The 16,355-nt window shown below is 40.8% G+C and overlaps 1 protein-coding gene across 2 annotated transcripts in view; it reads left to right on the top strand.

Moving 5' to 3' along the window:
- The window catches only part of mlxipl (MLX interacting protein like), a 37,936-nt gene that overhangs the window by 17,250 nt on the left and 4,331 nt on the right, over window positions 1-16,355 (top strand). Inside the window, exons 6-14 of one of the 2 annotated variants that reach the window (XM_074672353.1) lie at window positions 2,996-3,170; window positions 4,420-4,500; window positions 7,142-7,293; window positions 10,450-10,966; window positions 11,053-11,126; window positions 11,334-11,601; window positions 14,230-14,345; window positions 14,485-14,607; window positions 14,791-14,918. In XM_074672353.1, coding sequence (XP_074528454.1) covers window positions 2,996-3,170; window positions 4,420-4,500; window positions 7,142-7,293; window positions 10,450-10,966; window positions 11,053-11,126; window positions 11,334-11,601; window positions 14,230-14,345; window positions 14,485-14,607; window positions 14,791-14,918 — 1,634 coding nt within the window. Of the gene's footprint in view, window positions 1-2,995; window positions 3,171-4,419; window positions 4,501-7,141; window positions 7,294-10,449; window positions 10,967-11,052; window positions 11,127-11,330; window positions 11,602-14,229; window positions 14,346-14,484; window positions 14,608-14,790; window positions 14,919-16,355 lie in introns of both variants that reach the window. The other variant, XM_074672352.1, reaches the window with a different exon arrangement.

The raw sequence follows: 16,355 nt of genomic DNA, 5'->3' as shown, positions 1-16,355 counted from the left end.
CCCGCTGTCCATTGACCTGCTGCAGGCACAGCGGCTCTGACTGTCTCCGCTACCATCACTCTCTCCGCAGTGCTGTGGATCACTCAGACCAATCAGATGCTGCGCCTCGGCCGCAAGGCATTTAAAGGCGAGGAGAGGCGCTCATTTGATTGGTGAAAACAGTGCTTGCCTGTGTTAAACCCACTCACGGCTTTTCTCCTCCCTCTGCGCTCATCTGCACCTGGACTGTGCCTCTCTTGGCACTGCAGGAAACTTGCAAAGTGCGCCTGTCACGCCCTGTGCGCACGGCGAAGGCCGGCGCAGGGCAGGTGCGCCTGCGCCTGCGCATGGTCTACGAAATTAGAGCCCTTAGTCTTAGCTAAATATTTAGAGTGAGACAAAATGTTTAGAAATGTAGCTAAATATTTAGAATCAGGACATTCATTTATAACAATTTTAAATAACATTCAAAATTTAGATAAAACATTCAACATTTATGTATATTTGACAAATATATTTCACAAATATCCCTCAAAATACACCGAAAAAGTGATGTTTTAGAGCTAAATGTGGAGAAATATTGTTGTTATTTGTAGTGTGTGCTACTTTATAATCGGAGCCCCATACTAGTGTCACATTAATTAACAAGCTAACAAGTTAATGAGTGCACGCCGTTAAACTTGAGAGTCTATCAATAAAATGAAGAGTGAGGTTACATTAGCTCTGATTGGTAGATGACTGGTAGGACATAACCAGGAATTACCAACGTTAAACATTACTGACACATCACAGCACCAGGCTGTGAGGAACACTAAACCAGGGCTCACCAATTGACATATCTTTTAATTCGAGGTGATCGATACCAGCGTTAAATAAGCCACATGCCCGACTGACTGGTAATGTTTTGGGTAAAAGTCAAAAACAGCTGAGAAAAGGCAAGAGGGGTTTAAGACACAAAAAACTTTGGACCACAGCAGATGTCAGCAAGATCAACACAATTTTCAGGTGTAACAGTAAAAGAAGAGACATTTGACAAGAAGCAAACTGTGGACGCCCTGAAATGGACAGATTTAATTTCACAGGCTCTGATGGTGACCTCTGATTATCAATGCAGTCATGTTTACTTTGGTTTATTTCACCATCAGCATGGGGTTTGATGTGAGTAATAACAGCAACGTTAGTTCACTTTAAAGTGATACTCAGGGATGGAACAAGTTGGGTCCTATCACAAGGTTTAGGGCAGAAATTACCACTACAGCAGTGATTTTGTGCAGCAGAGGCCCAGAGCGCTCACACCAAACACCCCCTCCCTGCTCCTCTGCTGGTTTCCTCTGCACTCGGACGGGGCCATATTTTACTTTACCCAAAACACAAATAGACGGACTCCCACCGAGAAAATCTGATATCGGTCTGCATTCACGCTTTATTTAGAGAATTTTCAGCGCGTTACTTTCACACAAAAACACCGCTAAATAAGGCTCTAGTTCTCATCATGTCGTAAAATGGCGCTACCTCCGCTGCAGAGCCACAGCTGGCTATGAGGCGCACGCTGCTTAGTGTATCAGTCTGCGCGCGTGGCGTGCCAGATATAAACAAACACAGGTAGTCTGCCAGGACGAAGAGACGCGATGAAACTACGTCCATGTTTTAAACAGTCTATGGACTTTACAGAAGAAACTACTTTTTTAACCAACAAAATGATTTCAAAATCAGGATTTTTCAAATCATATTTCACTCACTAAGTAAGTAACTGTGAAATAAACAGGAGACTTAAGTCTGCAGGTTGTCCTAATAGAGAAACTCCCTCAGGGGGATAAAGACCTCCATGTTTGGTGTCTGAGTGCTGCTCATCTTTTCAGGATTTCACTCCACAAGTTCAACATCCAATAACATGATCCTCAGCTGGACCTTTTTTTTTTGTTACTAAATCCATTTCACATGAAACCTTCCAGAGATTGTCATGACAGAGCTGCACATACTCACACGTTACTGGACCTAAGTTCAAAGCTTGACTGTGATAGCCTTTAAAAAAACAAAACAAAACATGAAATTAAATGCATTTTGTTTTGACTTTAGCTTTCTCAGTTCCTGTATCTCTCATTTGAGATTCATCCCCGGTCACATGAACACAGATTTGTATACCTGTGTGTTTCCTCCTCATTGAGATGAGGCAGCAGCCCTTTGTGTTTGCCGGGGCCTCAGGTCTTCCTGTTTGTCTGCACGTGAGTGTGACAGCCAGAATTAGGTCGGGGACAAAAGGCTGCTGCTCTTATTGAAACGGTGAGACATCAAAATAAAGAAATGAATAAAAACACCATAATGATGACCTGTAAGGGGCTTGTGTTTTTGAACAATGTGGCCAAACTACTTTTCATCTCTGCTTTTTCCACCTCACTCACACACACATAGACACATATGCATATGCACACAACAATCTTACCTCATTTCCACTTTTCACACTTATCCTCCCTTCCAAAGAAAAACTAATCGAGAGGTAAATGAATAAATTATAAGAGGGGTATGTCGTGTGCTTAGACGTAATCACAACAGTTTCCGGCCTAGCCGGGCTTCCCTATAAATATAGCCTCAGACTTAGAAGAGAAGGGTAAAGACAAGACGATCAGGGTGAAGCACAGCGGAGGGAAACACAGACCTGGAGCTTCATGATCTGTGAGTTTTTACGGGTGTATGGAGGAGAGTACATGTTCCTGCTGGCTGATTTTCAGTGTGGTCGTGGAGGAAGCGCCAAAGCTTTACGTGTTCTTTTTTTATTGATGTGGATGTTCAGTGTAATTTTGTGAGTTTGTATTTTTGAACAAGATCACGAGTCTGATTTTACCATTTATGACCATTTTCGCTACTTTTTAAGTCACCACTGGGGGGTTTGACTCATCACTGTCCAGTCGGAGGGATCCCTCTGACTGATGGATGGATCCCAATTTGTTGCTGTTACTTACAAAAGTTGAGTTTCTGACAAGTTTCTGAAAAGTTATGAACTTTGGCTGATGTCCCTCAGGGCCAAATCTGCCAGGCCAAGCTGGAGAAATGGTCAAATCAGATGTCCCAGGAGCCTGAGGCCACACCCCCAGAGGCCCACATGTTTGACCTGGACTGCCTGCTGTCCGACATCTCCGACACCCTGTTCACCATGACGCAGAAGCCATGTCCCTGGGCAAGTGACCGGCACGACAGTGAGTAGTCAGCACTCTGAGTTTCCTCTGACCTGTTCTGGGTTGAGTTTAGTCTGAAATACAAGATGAGATGGTTTACAGTGCTCAAAAAGGATGAAGAACTGATGTTTAAGATTAAAGTGGGCATTCAAAGTCACGCTCATCACCTACCTTTACTTTGTCTAAGTGAACAGAAACTGCAGGGACAGTCTTCTGATCGGGTAGCCCGGACCAGATCTGACTAAACTTAATTTTTGTCACTGACTGAACCTTTAAGTAGATAAATCTCTGAAGCAAAAAGAAGTTTCTTATCAGTGTTTTTATTCACACACATTTCCATTAAAATCACATTGCCCCACATTTATCAGAAAGTTCATGAAGAATGAGCTCAAATCACTCGCCAGGTCTCAGCTTGTGTCAAAACCATCTACAGTCAGAGCGCCGCACGTTGCTGCACAGTTAAACTGTCTGTGGTGGAGAATTAACAGATGATATTTGCTCAGGGCATTTTCAGATGTACTAACACAGATTATAATAAAATAGAAGAATTGAATAAACTTTATTTTTCCACAATGGGAGATGAGTGACCTCAAAACAACATTCAAAGACAGTTTTTGATTACTGATAAAGTGCTTGTTGTTTCTCCCATCATTCATAAACCATCAGGACAACATTGAAAAGTTGTATTTATCTTTTAATAAATAATATTTATTAAGAAGTATTCCTGTAAGAATCATGGTATAAAGTAAAAGAACATGAGGTCATTGGAACTCGATGGACAAAAAACTGGACGATTGGATAATTTAATTGTCATTTCACTCGTCATCGACTAAGCTGCATCGCTTTCAATGTCAGCCACTGTCAAAGTCAGCTTTATCTATAGAGCACTTTACAGTAAAAGTTACAGCAGAAACAACAAAAACAATAAAATGATATAACATATAAAAACATAAAACAATAATATAGATAAGCAAAACAAATAAGAGACCTCATAAAAAGTAACTTTACTACGCCAAAGGCCAAAGTGAGCAAGTGTGTCTTAACAGTGTTGGTGTTTTTTATGCACGATAAAGTCTCTGCAGTAGATGTTGTAACATTTTTTTTATTTTTGAATTTTTTTTATTTCTTGTCATGATCTTTTTTATTGTTTTTTTTTTTTAACATTTATACTATAGCAAACATAAAAACATCAGTGTCTCATATTTTAAACAGTAAAAACACATCAAGCAGTTTCTGTCCTCCTCTGATGTTTCTCTGTCTTCTGTCTCAGCCTATACCAATAACGCTGATATAATCCAGCCAGGCCTGACTCCACTGCAGCCTAATCTGGATGATTTCATGGACATACCAGGTACTTTCTGCCTATCCATCTCTCAGTCTCCCTGTCTTTTGTTCTGTTTATCAGTCATTCCCATAGAGTGTATAAAACATGGACGTAGCCTCCGCGACATCACCCGTCTGTTCCCGACACTTGAAATAAAGCCAATAGGCTCTATGCATAGATCGCTTCTGCATTGGCGTGCGGTGGCATGGGCATTTCCAGTTACCGAAAGAAGCAGTAGACAGTGACAGTAGACGGTGTTATGATGGCAGTTATTAAATAAATACAGCGTTTGCTGGAGTTGCCTCAAGTTTCTGTTAATGATATACAGAGAATCTTCCAGGTATCTAGTGTAAAACCATGTAGCAAGTCATATAAAGGCTTAAAAAATTAACATGTTTTTGTTTGGAGCTTTGAAGGTAATTTGCTTACAGTAGCTAGCCTGAGCCAGAAGGCTTACTTTCATGTTTAAAGTTGAGAGTTTCAGGTCAATCATTCTTTAAAGTAAGTTTAATTATGTGTTTATACTAGTGCTGTCAGGCAATTAAAAAAAATAATCTAATTAATTACAGGATTTGTAATTAATTAATCTAATTAATCGCATTTTAATCTCCTATCTGCTTAAGGTCCCAAAATAAAGAATTTGAATTCCCGGACATTAAAATCACATTTAAAGACACTAAAAAACATTTAAAAATAAGGTGGGAATGTATACAACACATTTTAGGTACCCTGATGCATAAGGAACACATGAAAAAAGTTTTATGGTTCTATCTTAACAAAATCTACACAGTCCTGCACCAAAGATAAGCTGATTTGATTTTTAGGACGGTTTTTGCTTCTGTCACATTTTTACTTGATGTTGACTCGATTTTCACTGCAATATGAACTTCTATACTTCTATGAGGTCAGGAGAACCAGGGCTAAAGGCTAAAAACTGTGAGGAACTATGTACAAAACACTTAATTCAAGACTTGGATCAAAGAAAAGTGAAGTATTTTCAGTTTTACATGCTCTGAACACACAAACTGTTGCTCATTGGTGCAGAGCAGCCCCAAGCTGAAACAGGACACCAAGAAGATGGAAGCAAATTTTCAAAGAATTCTTTAGATTTACACACAGGATATATATCGATCATTCAGGGCTTGTTTAATGCAGTAAAGAGTGTAGAATTATCTGTTTTTTACAGAATTGAGCTAGAGCAAACGGGCCAAAAAGGACGTGTGAATAAACCCGATGTTGACGGCAGTCACAAATCACTTTCGCTTCTAATATATAGAGCATATAAATATAGAGCACTAAGCGCCAACTTGATGCTAACTTACATCAAGAATTCTCTTGGTATGCTAACGGTTAGCATACATCTATGAAACTTTCCAGCAGCATATCAACTTTAATCACTGAACACACCAACGAATGTTTATGATTTCTTCACAAGAGATTAATTTTCAGTCCATTCAACATGTTTTATCTCTTCTAAAGCACACAACAGAGGTTTGGAGAAGGCTGATAGAGCTGTCATCCTGTCTTTAAGAGGACACCTATGTATGATCACATGTAATGTCCTTTAGTGCGTAAAAAAATCAGGCCACAATTAAAAACATGAACATAACTATTGATTTTAACCATATAGCAATGACTATAATGCACCGTTTTGGATAATTTGATGACAAACATTTAATATTGTCAATCAGTAGCATGGCGATCTATGGTGACTGGAAGTTTACGTGCCACCCAGTTATTAACTGGTTATACGTCATGCTCAGTTGTGCACAAGGCGGAGCCGCATTTGTTATGACATCGGCTGTGAGTTTCATTTGGAAAGCTACAGGGCGCTCGTCAGTCACGTGACTTGAGCTGTGTCTCTGGTTGGACAATCAAAGATCCTAACAACTTCTAAACCTCAGAGTTAGAAAAACATTCACCCACTGTACAGTGTATGCTGACAGTGAAATGAGTGTTTAAGACCCAAGACGTTTTTTGAATCAAGGCTGTAAATGTCCTTTTCAATGCCGTAAAAGTCTGTTTTTATGGCTGGGTGTGCACGTGACGTCTGTTTTTTCTGCAACTAGCCTCAATCCTCCCAGTTAACGTGAAGTATCTAAATAAAACCTAATTATCAGGTTTTGATGTAACAGTTTATTCTCTGATGAAGGAGAATATTTGGTACTCAGGAGATGTTTTTCACATGGGGCTGCTCACTTTTTCAGAGCGGACACACAGTTCACAGAGGAGACAACAATGAGGCTACAAGTCAGTCTGTGTCTCCCACTGCTGCAATATGTGTGTGTGTGTGTGTGTGTGTGTGTGTAGCTGTTTGCTCTCACACAGCTCTCCGGGGTCCAGAGGGATCAGCTGTCTATCTCCTGGTCACAGAGTTTGTCAGAGCGACACAGCCATGAGTGTAAAATATTCATCGTCTGTTCTGTTATTGATGTTTTTCTCAAAAAACAGAAAAAAACAAAATTGTTCTGAGCAGTATTAAATTTAAATAGATCATTCTTGTTTTTTCTTCACCAGTTTTTAACTGTGTTTCCTTTTACAACCTGCCGGCTAACTGACTACATGTGTGGTGTTGACTTGTGGTTCTCAAACTGGAGGTCCACTCCTGACTAGGAGTTTAATGAGCAAAGAAGAATAGTCTGACTGACAGTGTTTGTTTTTTCCTCAGATATTTTTACAAACTATCGAGGACAGACCACTGAGCAGACTGGTTTTGCTGACTGTGGTTATTTTGAGAGTTCATCCAACACAGCGTTCGCCCCGGTTCCCTCTTCTGTGGCAACAACTCCTCAGCTTCTCATCGACACCACGCTGGCTCAGGTAACGACTTTCCATCTCTCTGCAAACCTCTGCTGGGATTAGAAAAGGGAAATTCATCAGCACACATTTTACAAACTGTTATTTGTACCATTTAATTCAAGCTCTTAGAGGAGTATTCTGGTGTTCTCTGACCTGGTCCCTTCTTGTGGAATACACGCCTGATCACATTTAAAGAGCATTTGCAAAGATTTACATTTTACACTATTGGATCTTAAAGGGGACATATCATGCTTGTTTCTCCTTTTCACTATGCCAGACTAGGATGCCTGTAAAGCATTTCTGCCCTCAGTACAAGTCATTTAGTTCCTTCATTGCCCCACAATAGCGTTCTCAATATCCTCATTTTAGGCCATTCTGAAGATCTTGTTGAAACGCTCCGTTTCCAGAATGACCTCCAGTAACCTCGCAACGTCACAGCCCTTTGTGCTCTGATTGGTCAGTTCTATCAGAGGGATAGAGGGGGTAGAGCCAGGGGGCGGTTTTTGCAGCATGGCAGTATTTACAAAATCGCCATATTGAATGGAGCAGACCGAGCGAGTTTGCTGTTTGCCAAAACTTCACCGTAAGGCATTGATAGCACTAATAAAATGGCAGAGTGTAGGATACGTCCTTTTGTATTGGACCCCGAGTCAGACCCGGACGGTTCTGCAGCTCAGGAGGAAGAAAATCCACCTGGACTCAGATCATCTCAGGACGCTTCAGTGTGGTGAGTCAAAGCGGTGCTCTAACATGTATAGTTTATACGTTTGTACTCGGCTCTTGGTGGGTGTATCCCTCGGTGGCGGTTGTGTGACTAACTGACATCACAGAGGAGGAGCTGCTTTATCAGATTACTCCAATAAAAAGAAAGGATCCTCGTGTTGCCAGGATGTTTGAAATCTCGCTGCCACATGGCAATGACCTATTTTCAGAGGCATCAAATCTTGTTCTTGGATATCAGAAAAATACAATGTCTCATTTTTTTTTAATTTAGGGGGTTAAGGTCTTGTTTTCAAATTTATTATATTATATGTAAGTATTCAATCAGGGATCAGCATGATATGTCCCCTTTAAAAAAGTTCTAAGTGGCATTTAAAATTAAGAAGATCTTGTAGTGCAAAATGTAAATACATTAAATTTTTCAGCTGGTCTTATAGATCGAGCGTGTATCTGAGCTCTGAATGGTTTGTGAGTACAAACAAGAAAAAGTTTTGGAAATGCCCCAGGAGAGTGTTTGAGCTGGCAGCTGCAGTGCAGGCTGTGAAAGCTGCAGATGTAACCTTTCAGAGTGAGCACTTCCTGACAGGGTACATAACTGTGCTGACTTAGAGTCAGTTTTAACCCTTTTAAAGTGATACACAAGAAAGAAATAAGGGAAAATTGGTTTGAGTCGTGTAATTCAAAGAAAGCAAATATTTAATACACACTTCAGTTTTGTCTTTAAAACATAATTTAGCTTTTTTAATACTACAGTCCTGATTTCCTTTCTAATTTTCTATAACATCAGTGTTGTTGACATTATTAAAAACATGTCTTCCTTTAAAGGTGAAGTGTGTAGAAATTGGAAATTTAATGACATCTAACGTTTAGATTTTATAATGAGCTCATCTGTTACCAAAACATCACATCACTAAGTAAAGGAAGCTTTCGTAGATCAGGAAGATGATCATTTATGTTTATCATCATGTTGATGGGTGTTGGTGCTGCGGGATTTGGCTCATTGCTGGAGAAACAACAGGCAGAAAGCTCCATGACAGACACATCACCCTCTGATAGCTCATGATCTGTTTGACAGAGCCAGCCTTCAACACTGAAGCACAAACACACCTCTGACTGTCAGAGAGGAAAGAAGGCTCTCAAACAGAGAAACAGTTATGTTTGTTAGACTGTATGATAAACAATAATATATATATATATATATATATATATATATATATATATATATATATATATATATATATATATATATATATATATATATATATATGATGAACAGTAACAGCTTAGAACAAATAACCATTACTACTGAAAAGTTGTCCTTTTGACTGAACTTTTTCATTGAAGACTCCCAGTGTGGAAACTCTACACCAATGCTTACTTTCCTTGAAGTTTTTGTCTGTCCTTTTTTCACTTCATTTAACTTTTTAAGACATGACGCTGAGCCTGGGAGCTGTTTATTAAACATATGCTTGAAGACATTTGAATGAAATTTAGTTCTGGAGTTTGTATTATTCAATATTTTGACACCAATATTTTAGATATCAGCTCCAAAAAGCAGTTATAAGCTCCCTTGAGTACCAAAAATCATTATCAGTATCTGCCCTGAAAAATCCATATCAATCTATCTGTAATTTGCGGTCATATCATGCATGTTTGTTATTCTCATCATACTCTAAATGATGACGCTTGATATGAATTATTTTGTTCAATACAACAAAAAACACTTTCTTCTTCTTCTTCTTCTTCTACTCCTCCTCCTCCTCATTCTTCTTCTTCTATTCCTCCTCCTCCGCCTCCTTCCTTTTCTTCATCTTGTTCTTCTTCTTCTACTTATTATTTTCTCCTCCTTCTTTTTCTTCTTCTTTATCTTTTTGTTCTTCTTCTCCTTATTCTTTTCTTCTCCTTCTACTACTTCTTTTCACCTTCTTCTTTGTCTTCTTATTTTTCTTCATCTTGTTCTTCTTCATCTACATATTTTTTCTCCTCCTCCTTCTTTTTCTTCTTTTCTTTCTTCTTTATCTTCTTTATCTTCTTTTTCTTCTTCTTTTACTACTTCTTTTTGTACTTTTTCTTTTTCTTTTCCTTGTTCTTCTTCTCCTCCTTATTCTTTACTTCTCTTCTCCTCCTTCTCTTCCTCTTTTTTTCTTCTTTTTCCTTATTGTTATTTTCTTTTAAGATGCTTGACATATATATTTAAACACATCTAATTTCCACTGTTCCTGTTTGGCCAAATGCTGCCAACTTTCTACGCACTGCACCTTTAAGACACAGAACTCTGAGAGCTGCTGAGGTCCATGACTCGTTATCAGGGAATGTCTTGATCCCTTTAGTAGAACTAACATGTCTTTTTGATGTATTTGTTCAGGTTAAACAGGCGGAAAAGCCGTGCATCCTTCAGTGAATCAGACCCAGAGTGTTTATTTCCTAGTCTAATCTGTGATCTGAATACTTCCTCAGCCCTCGTCATCCAGCACACAGCCGGACCGGCTGGGCCAGGAGTGCAGTGAGTACCACACCACCAGCATCCTGCCAGGCGCAGTGCCGTACGGACATCAGTCGTACCCTGACCCGTCTGTTACTTTAGCGTTTACCTCCAGCATGGAGCAGACGGGAGCTTCAACTGTTCCCTTCCTCTACCCCAAGTTTGCATACTACACAACCACCGCGGTGCCCCCCACGGTCATCACCCACACAGCCTCCACAGTGGGGGCTCATGCCTTCCCTCACATAGGGGACTCGTACTCCCAGACGCCCTGCCACACGCTCGGTTACCCTGCTGCTGTGTCTGACGCCATGGCCCACTGCTTCTCCGTCCCTGAGCAGGTTTCTGTTTCAGGAGTCAGAGGGAAACACAAGCAGAAGACGGGAGGAGCGAGGACAGCCGGGCCTCCTCTGGCTCCATCAGGTCCTCCTACTACTGCACCCGCACCCACCAGCTGCCTGGCTGAGCTGCTCTCCTCCAACACCAGAGACCGTGAGTCAGTTCATCACTGTTTTTACTGTAACCTGAGAACAAGTGAGGACAGGTTTCAGTCTCAACCTCAGTCTTTGTGTTTTCAGGGAAGCCATCTTTAGGATATGAAACTCTTCTAGTGACAGCCAGAGGTCGAAGGTCATCATCTCCCAGCTTCTCGGTGAGAATGTGTCTTGCATAACATCCTAAACGGTTAAAACAGCTGATAAACTTTGGGGTTTTATGTTTTTGATGTTGTTGAAGGTCCTGGGTGTAATAGCCATGCCTCTGCTACATTTTAATGCTGTGACATAAAGCTTCACTCATTGGTTAATTCCATTCAAACACCAGAAGTCGGGACTAACTGAGGTTGTGTGTTGTTCAGCAGCCCAGCAGCAGCTCTCATGTCGGGGGAGCCTCGTCCCAGCTGCAGCACGGAGCTGGCTGGCCTGCAGGGATCCCAGTGTTGACCCCTCTACACAGCCAGAGTGCCACACTGGATCACAGTGGGCCCCACGCCAGCACCTCCAGAGGCTCTGCAGTATCAGCCCTCCTCACCCACGGCTCTAAACAAACCAACACAGCCCTCCTCATCCCCAAGACTGAGAAGCTCTCTCCGGTTCAGCTGTACAGCACAGACAAAAACAGCTTAACAGGTACACCAGAAACCTGAGGGGAAACAAGCTGATGAGCCTGAACAAAAACACCAGACTGAGCCCACCCTGATCAGCCTGAACATGCTCTTTATATAGACCCCTCGGCTCAGAGACAGGCTGTAAATAGGTTAATTTCTGCTTTGAAAACAGTTTTTTTGGCCTGGTGTGTATGTGACTTTCTGTACTTCCAGAGCCAGCCTCAAGCGGACACTCGAGAAACAGCAGCTTTTAGCACTTCAGCATTGTCTCATGTTATTAGACCAGAGATTGCCGCTCGGGAAAACATCAAAGTGGACAGATATTCAGAGGACAAATGTTTTGGTGGAGAAATCCAATGCAAGAGAGAGAGGCTTAGCTAAATGAGTCACTTCATTATCTATGGACATGTTTCCAAATATCAAGACATAAACTTGTGTCACTGAACCAGAATCACTCCCAAACAGACTGCAACAGAGGATCAGAGCCACGTTAAATGAAAAAAAAGGAAATTTACATTAATCTCAAACATTCATCTCACAAATTTACAAGAACCAAGTCATAAATTTACCAGAGTAAAAGTCATAAATATAAGGACCCCGAAAAGATAACTACTGCAAGACTCTGGGGCTTTGTTAAGAACTCTGGTAGAGTTAGAAAAATATTCACAGATTCAGCTTTCCCTGACCAGTAAATCATCAGAGGAACTTTGCTTTTATGAAATTCACACCTCTCTGCAATCACATCAAGATAGACTGAGAGCTACAAGCATACTTTCCTCAAAACAAGCTGTCCTTGGTGCTGTCCAACTTGCTTCGTCCTCTGTAGATTTGGTTCTTGCTTAAATGAAACATCTGCAAATTGCAGCACAAATAAAATATGATACAGAAAAAATCAAATAACTTCACCCAGTAGAGGCCTAGAGTCATCAAAATCATCTAACACATGTGATCTCATGTTTTTCATACTACATCTTTTACTTCCTCTGATAGCCTAGCTATTTTCTAAAATAAAGACTTTATCTTCATAAATTTTTGACTTTACTCTCTTAAATTTATGTGATAAATCTTGTAAATGTACTTTAACGTGGTCCTTATCCTTCTTCGTACACAGACTACCAAGTATGAGACCTGGGTCTTAATGAAGCAGCCACAAAACTCTGTCAGGACAGAGAACAGTACCAGAAGTAACAGGATAAAATTAAGTTGTATTTTGGGATTAATAATTATCATAGTTGATAGTTTGTTAACTGTAAACATGAAATCTATTTCTGTTAATCGTAACTCAAACTTCCACTTATTTTTCACTCTCCATAGTGAGTCTTAAAGCTCCCATATCATGCTCCTTTTCTGCAGTTTAATATGGATCATTGAAGTCTTCATGAAGTGGTAGTAACATGTTTTGGTCCAAAAAGCCAACAGGCTAACTGCAGCTAAAGTTAGCATCCTGAAGCTAACACAGAGACAGGGGAGACACTGAGGAAAAGCTCTTACATCTGCTCCACAGCACACAGCATTTAAAATACTCACATTTCCAGGGTCAGAGGTTTGTTGGAGGATGGTTGGTAATGCGCCTGGATTTAGAACCAGTCTATTTGCTAGCCCTCTGTTGTACTGTCCAAAGTTGGAAAAGCAGTCGGCCGTGAAGTGACTAGCACACACATGCACAGTTTTACTGAGTGTAGCTGCACATTTCCTTGATAAATGAATTCTAGACACTAAGTCTTGTCTTCTTCCGAGATGGGAAGCTTGTTCATGGAACTATGTGGCTGTTTACAGCCAAAAACAGCACAGAGCAGCGGGGAGGGAGTTTAGGGGCATTTGCTTCAGGCTTCTTCAGACTTGCTCCTGATTGGTCAAAAAAGGGAATCGCCGACGTCGGCAAATTCCCAAAATCCAAAAAGCTCGTTTTAGGTCAGGATTTTACATTCACAAGCACTACTAAGTACAGGTTTTGTCATTAAATATCACGTTTTTTGGGCTAGGAAAGCCAAAGACCCACAAATTTCACTAAAAGACTTAATAAAGTGATTTTTGCATGATATGGGACATTTAAGTGTCATATTTGGTCATAACCTCAGCTCCCAACAAACTTTTTCTTAAACTAGGAAAAAAAGGGGATTCATAGTTTCATCAGTTAATATTTGTAGTTAAACCTGGTGAGCTGAGGTTAGATCCAGTTACACATTTAATCGCTCGCAGCCGAAGACGTCACTGGTGTTTCAGTGCAAAGTGTGATCCTGTTAAATGGTGACTGTCAGCTGACAAGTTCGGGCTGAGTCTCTAGATAGCACGGTCACTCTTAACTCCAAAGAGGTGGTTCTGTAGCAGCCGTGTTCCTGTCAGAACTGGATAGATTTAAATTTCCTGAGGAGTATTCATTCTTACATCCCAACACAGAACAACCAGACATTTTTGATCTGCTTATACTTTTAATTTAGGGTTTAAAGAATGATAACTTGTCTCAACTCGTTGAATGAATGGAGCTTACCACAGCTTCTCTTTATGATGACCCAAGTTGTAAAGGGGTGTCTATAAACTATTACTGGTTTGATTTACATCATCAACGTGCGTTAAGTGTTCATCACATAAAAATACAATTACAGCTCATCAAATCTCCCTGCAGAAGCATTAATATGTGTCTTTCTCTCAGTTAGTTTTTCAGGACACCCAGGCCACATATCTCCTCCTAACCCTTCAGATAAAGTCTCCAACCCGGACTCCTCACACTCAGGCTTCTCAGGACTCACAAAGATAGAATCAAGTAAGGTAGGACTCACCTTGTTTACCTCACACTGATCTATGTATGGGACAGTTTTGTCCATCTTGAGGTCGATGTTGGACCTGGAATGTCTGAGTGAGTGAGAAGTTAAGTGAAGTGATGAATATAACTCTGTTTGATCCTCAGCAGACAGAGAGCAGGAGGATAACTCACATCTCGGCAGAGCAGAAGAGACGTTTCAACATCAAACTGGGTTTTGACACTTTACATAATCTGGTGACAACACTCAGCTCCCAGCCCAGCATAAAGGTACCGTGAAAGGATGTGCAGCTGCTCAGACACTGACAGAGGTGCTGAAAGTGGGGGAGGAGGTGTACACAGCTAAAAGACAATAATCCTCATTTCTATTAAAGGAAACGTTGTAACCCTCAGTGTTTTCAGATAAGCACAGTGTACCGCTGACATGTACTGATGCTCGGTCTGCCCACACAGATCAGTAAAGCCACCACCCTGCAGAAGACAGCAGAGTACATCAGCAAGATGCAGCAGGAGAGAGCTCAGCTGCACGAGGAGGCTCAGAGACTCCGAGAGGAGATCCAGCTCCTTAACTCTGCCATCAAGTAAGACCTTCAGAGAGGCACAACTCCTCTGTGTATGAGTGTGTGTCAGTATGTGTGTGTGTGTGTGTGTGTGTGTGTGTGTGTGTGTGTGTGTGGGTGAGTGAATCTATGCATAGATGATAGAATTTGAGTCACATTTTAGACCATGCAATGTTAAGGCAAATTTACCTTATTTAATCAGTTTTTAACTGGTTATGAGACAGTCCCTCTGATGTAAGAATAGAATAGAATAGAATAGAATAGAATAGAATAGAACTTTATTGTAATTGCAACAAGTACAACAAATTTGAAGTCACAGCAGCAATCAAGAAAACAAAAGTAAGAAAGTGTATAGAAAGTGCTAAAAGGTCCATAAGAAAATAGATGATGACAGCTTGTCCATCATTGTTCAGTTCAGCCAGCCTCCACCTCCACAGGGTCCAGGACTGAGCTTCTTCAGCAGTCTGTTCAGTCTCTGTCTCCTCGATCCTGTCTGCTCACAGCAGGTGAAGTTCTTCCAGTGTAGCGTTGGTGTCTGATGTTAGCTCCGTTAGCCATGTTTGTGAATAGCATGATGCTACTCTGCCCTCTGGTATTCCCTCTGTTGCTGGGTTAGCACAGCTAGCTCGTCCATCTTATTGGAGATAGATCTTATGTTAACGATGGATGGAAGGACAGGCCCACGTCGTCACTTCTTAGCTCACACCTGAGAACCAGCACGTCATCCTCACCTCCCTCTCCTCACCTTGTGGGAAGACATCAGGCCTCGCACCAGTTAGCATTGACATGCTACAGGCTGCTAACAGCTGAGTTCACATGTAAACAATGCAGCCATGGTTACATGTAGGATCTCTAGACAAACACAGGAGAAAAAGTAGTAAAAATATCACTGAAGACACAAAAAGTTTGGTGTCCATGACCAACAAATGAGCCATACAAAGTAATGATCCACTCCAAATACAAAGACGATGAAAAAGAGATGAGAAACGGACAAAGAAGAGAGAGCTGGTGCAAAAGGCAGCCATAGCCATCAGGGCGGCGCCTAGCAACAAGATAAACAAGCTAAGCTGTCACCATTATCTTGGGGGAAAGTCATGTGTACAAACCAAACCAAAGTTTAAATATAAAACTTACAACTTTTTATTATTATTTCATTTCATCCTCCTCTGCTCACAATATGGATGAATATGGTTTGTGGACCTATATATATAATAAAAATAGTGTCTTTACATGACTCCTTGTGTTAACACTGTAATCCACATAGGCTTCATTTTTACTAACCGGATGTTGCCCCTTGATCTTAACCAGTCTTTGGATAAAGTTGTGTGGTAGTTCACAACCTAGTGTGAATAAAACTTACAAGGATGTCTGCACCTTGAGTAGTGACTTTGCAGATATAAAATATTTAAACCTGACCTTTAGTATTACCTATACGGCTTCCACGTCCACTGACATGAG

Source organism: Halichoeres trimaculatus, unplaced genomic scaffold (genome assembly GCF_033239565.1).
Source record: "Halichoeres trimaculatus isolate MK-OKI-2021-1 unplaced genomic scaffold, fHalTri1.1 fHalTri1_scaffold_6, whole genome shotgun sequence".
Lineage (NCBI taxonomy): Eukaryota > Metazoa > Chordata > Actinopteri > Labriformes > Labridae > Halichoeres > Halichoeres trimaculatus.
This window is presented reverse-complemented; position numbering and strand designations above follow the sequence as displayed.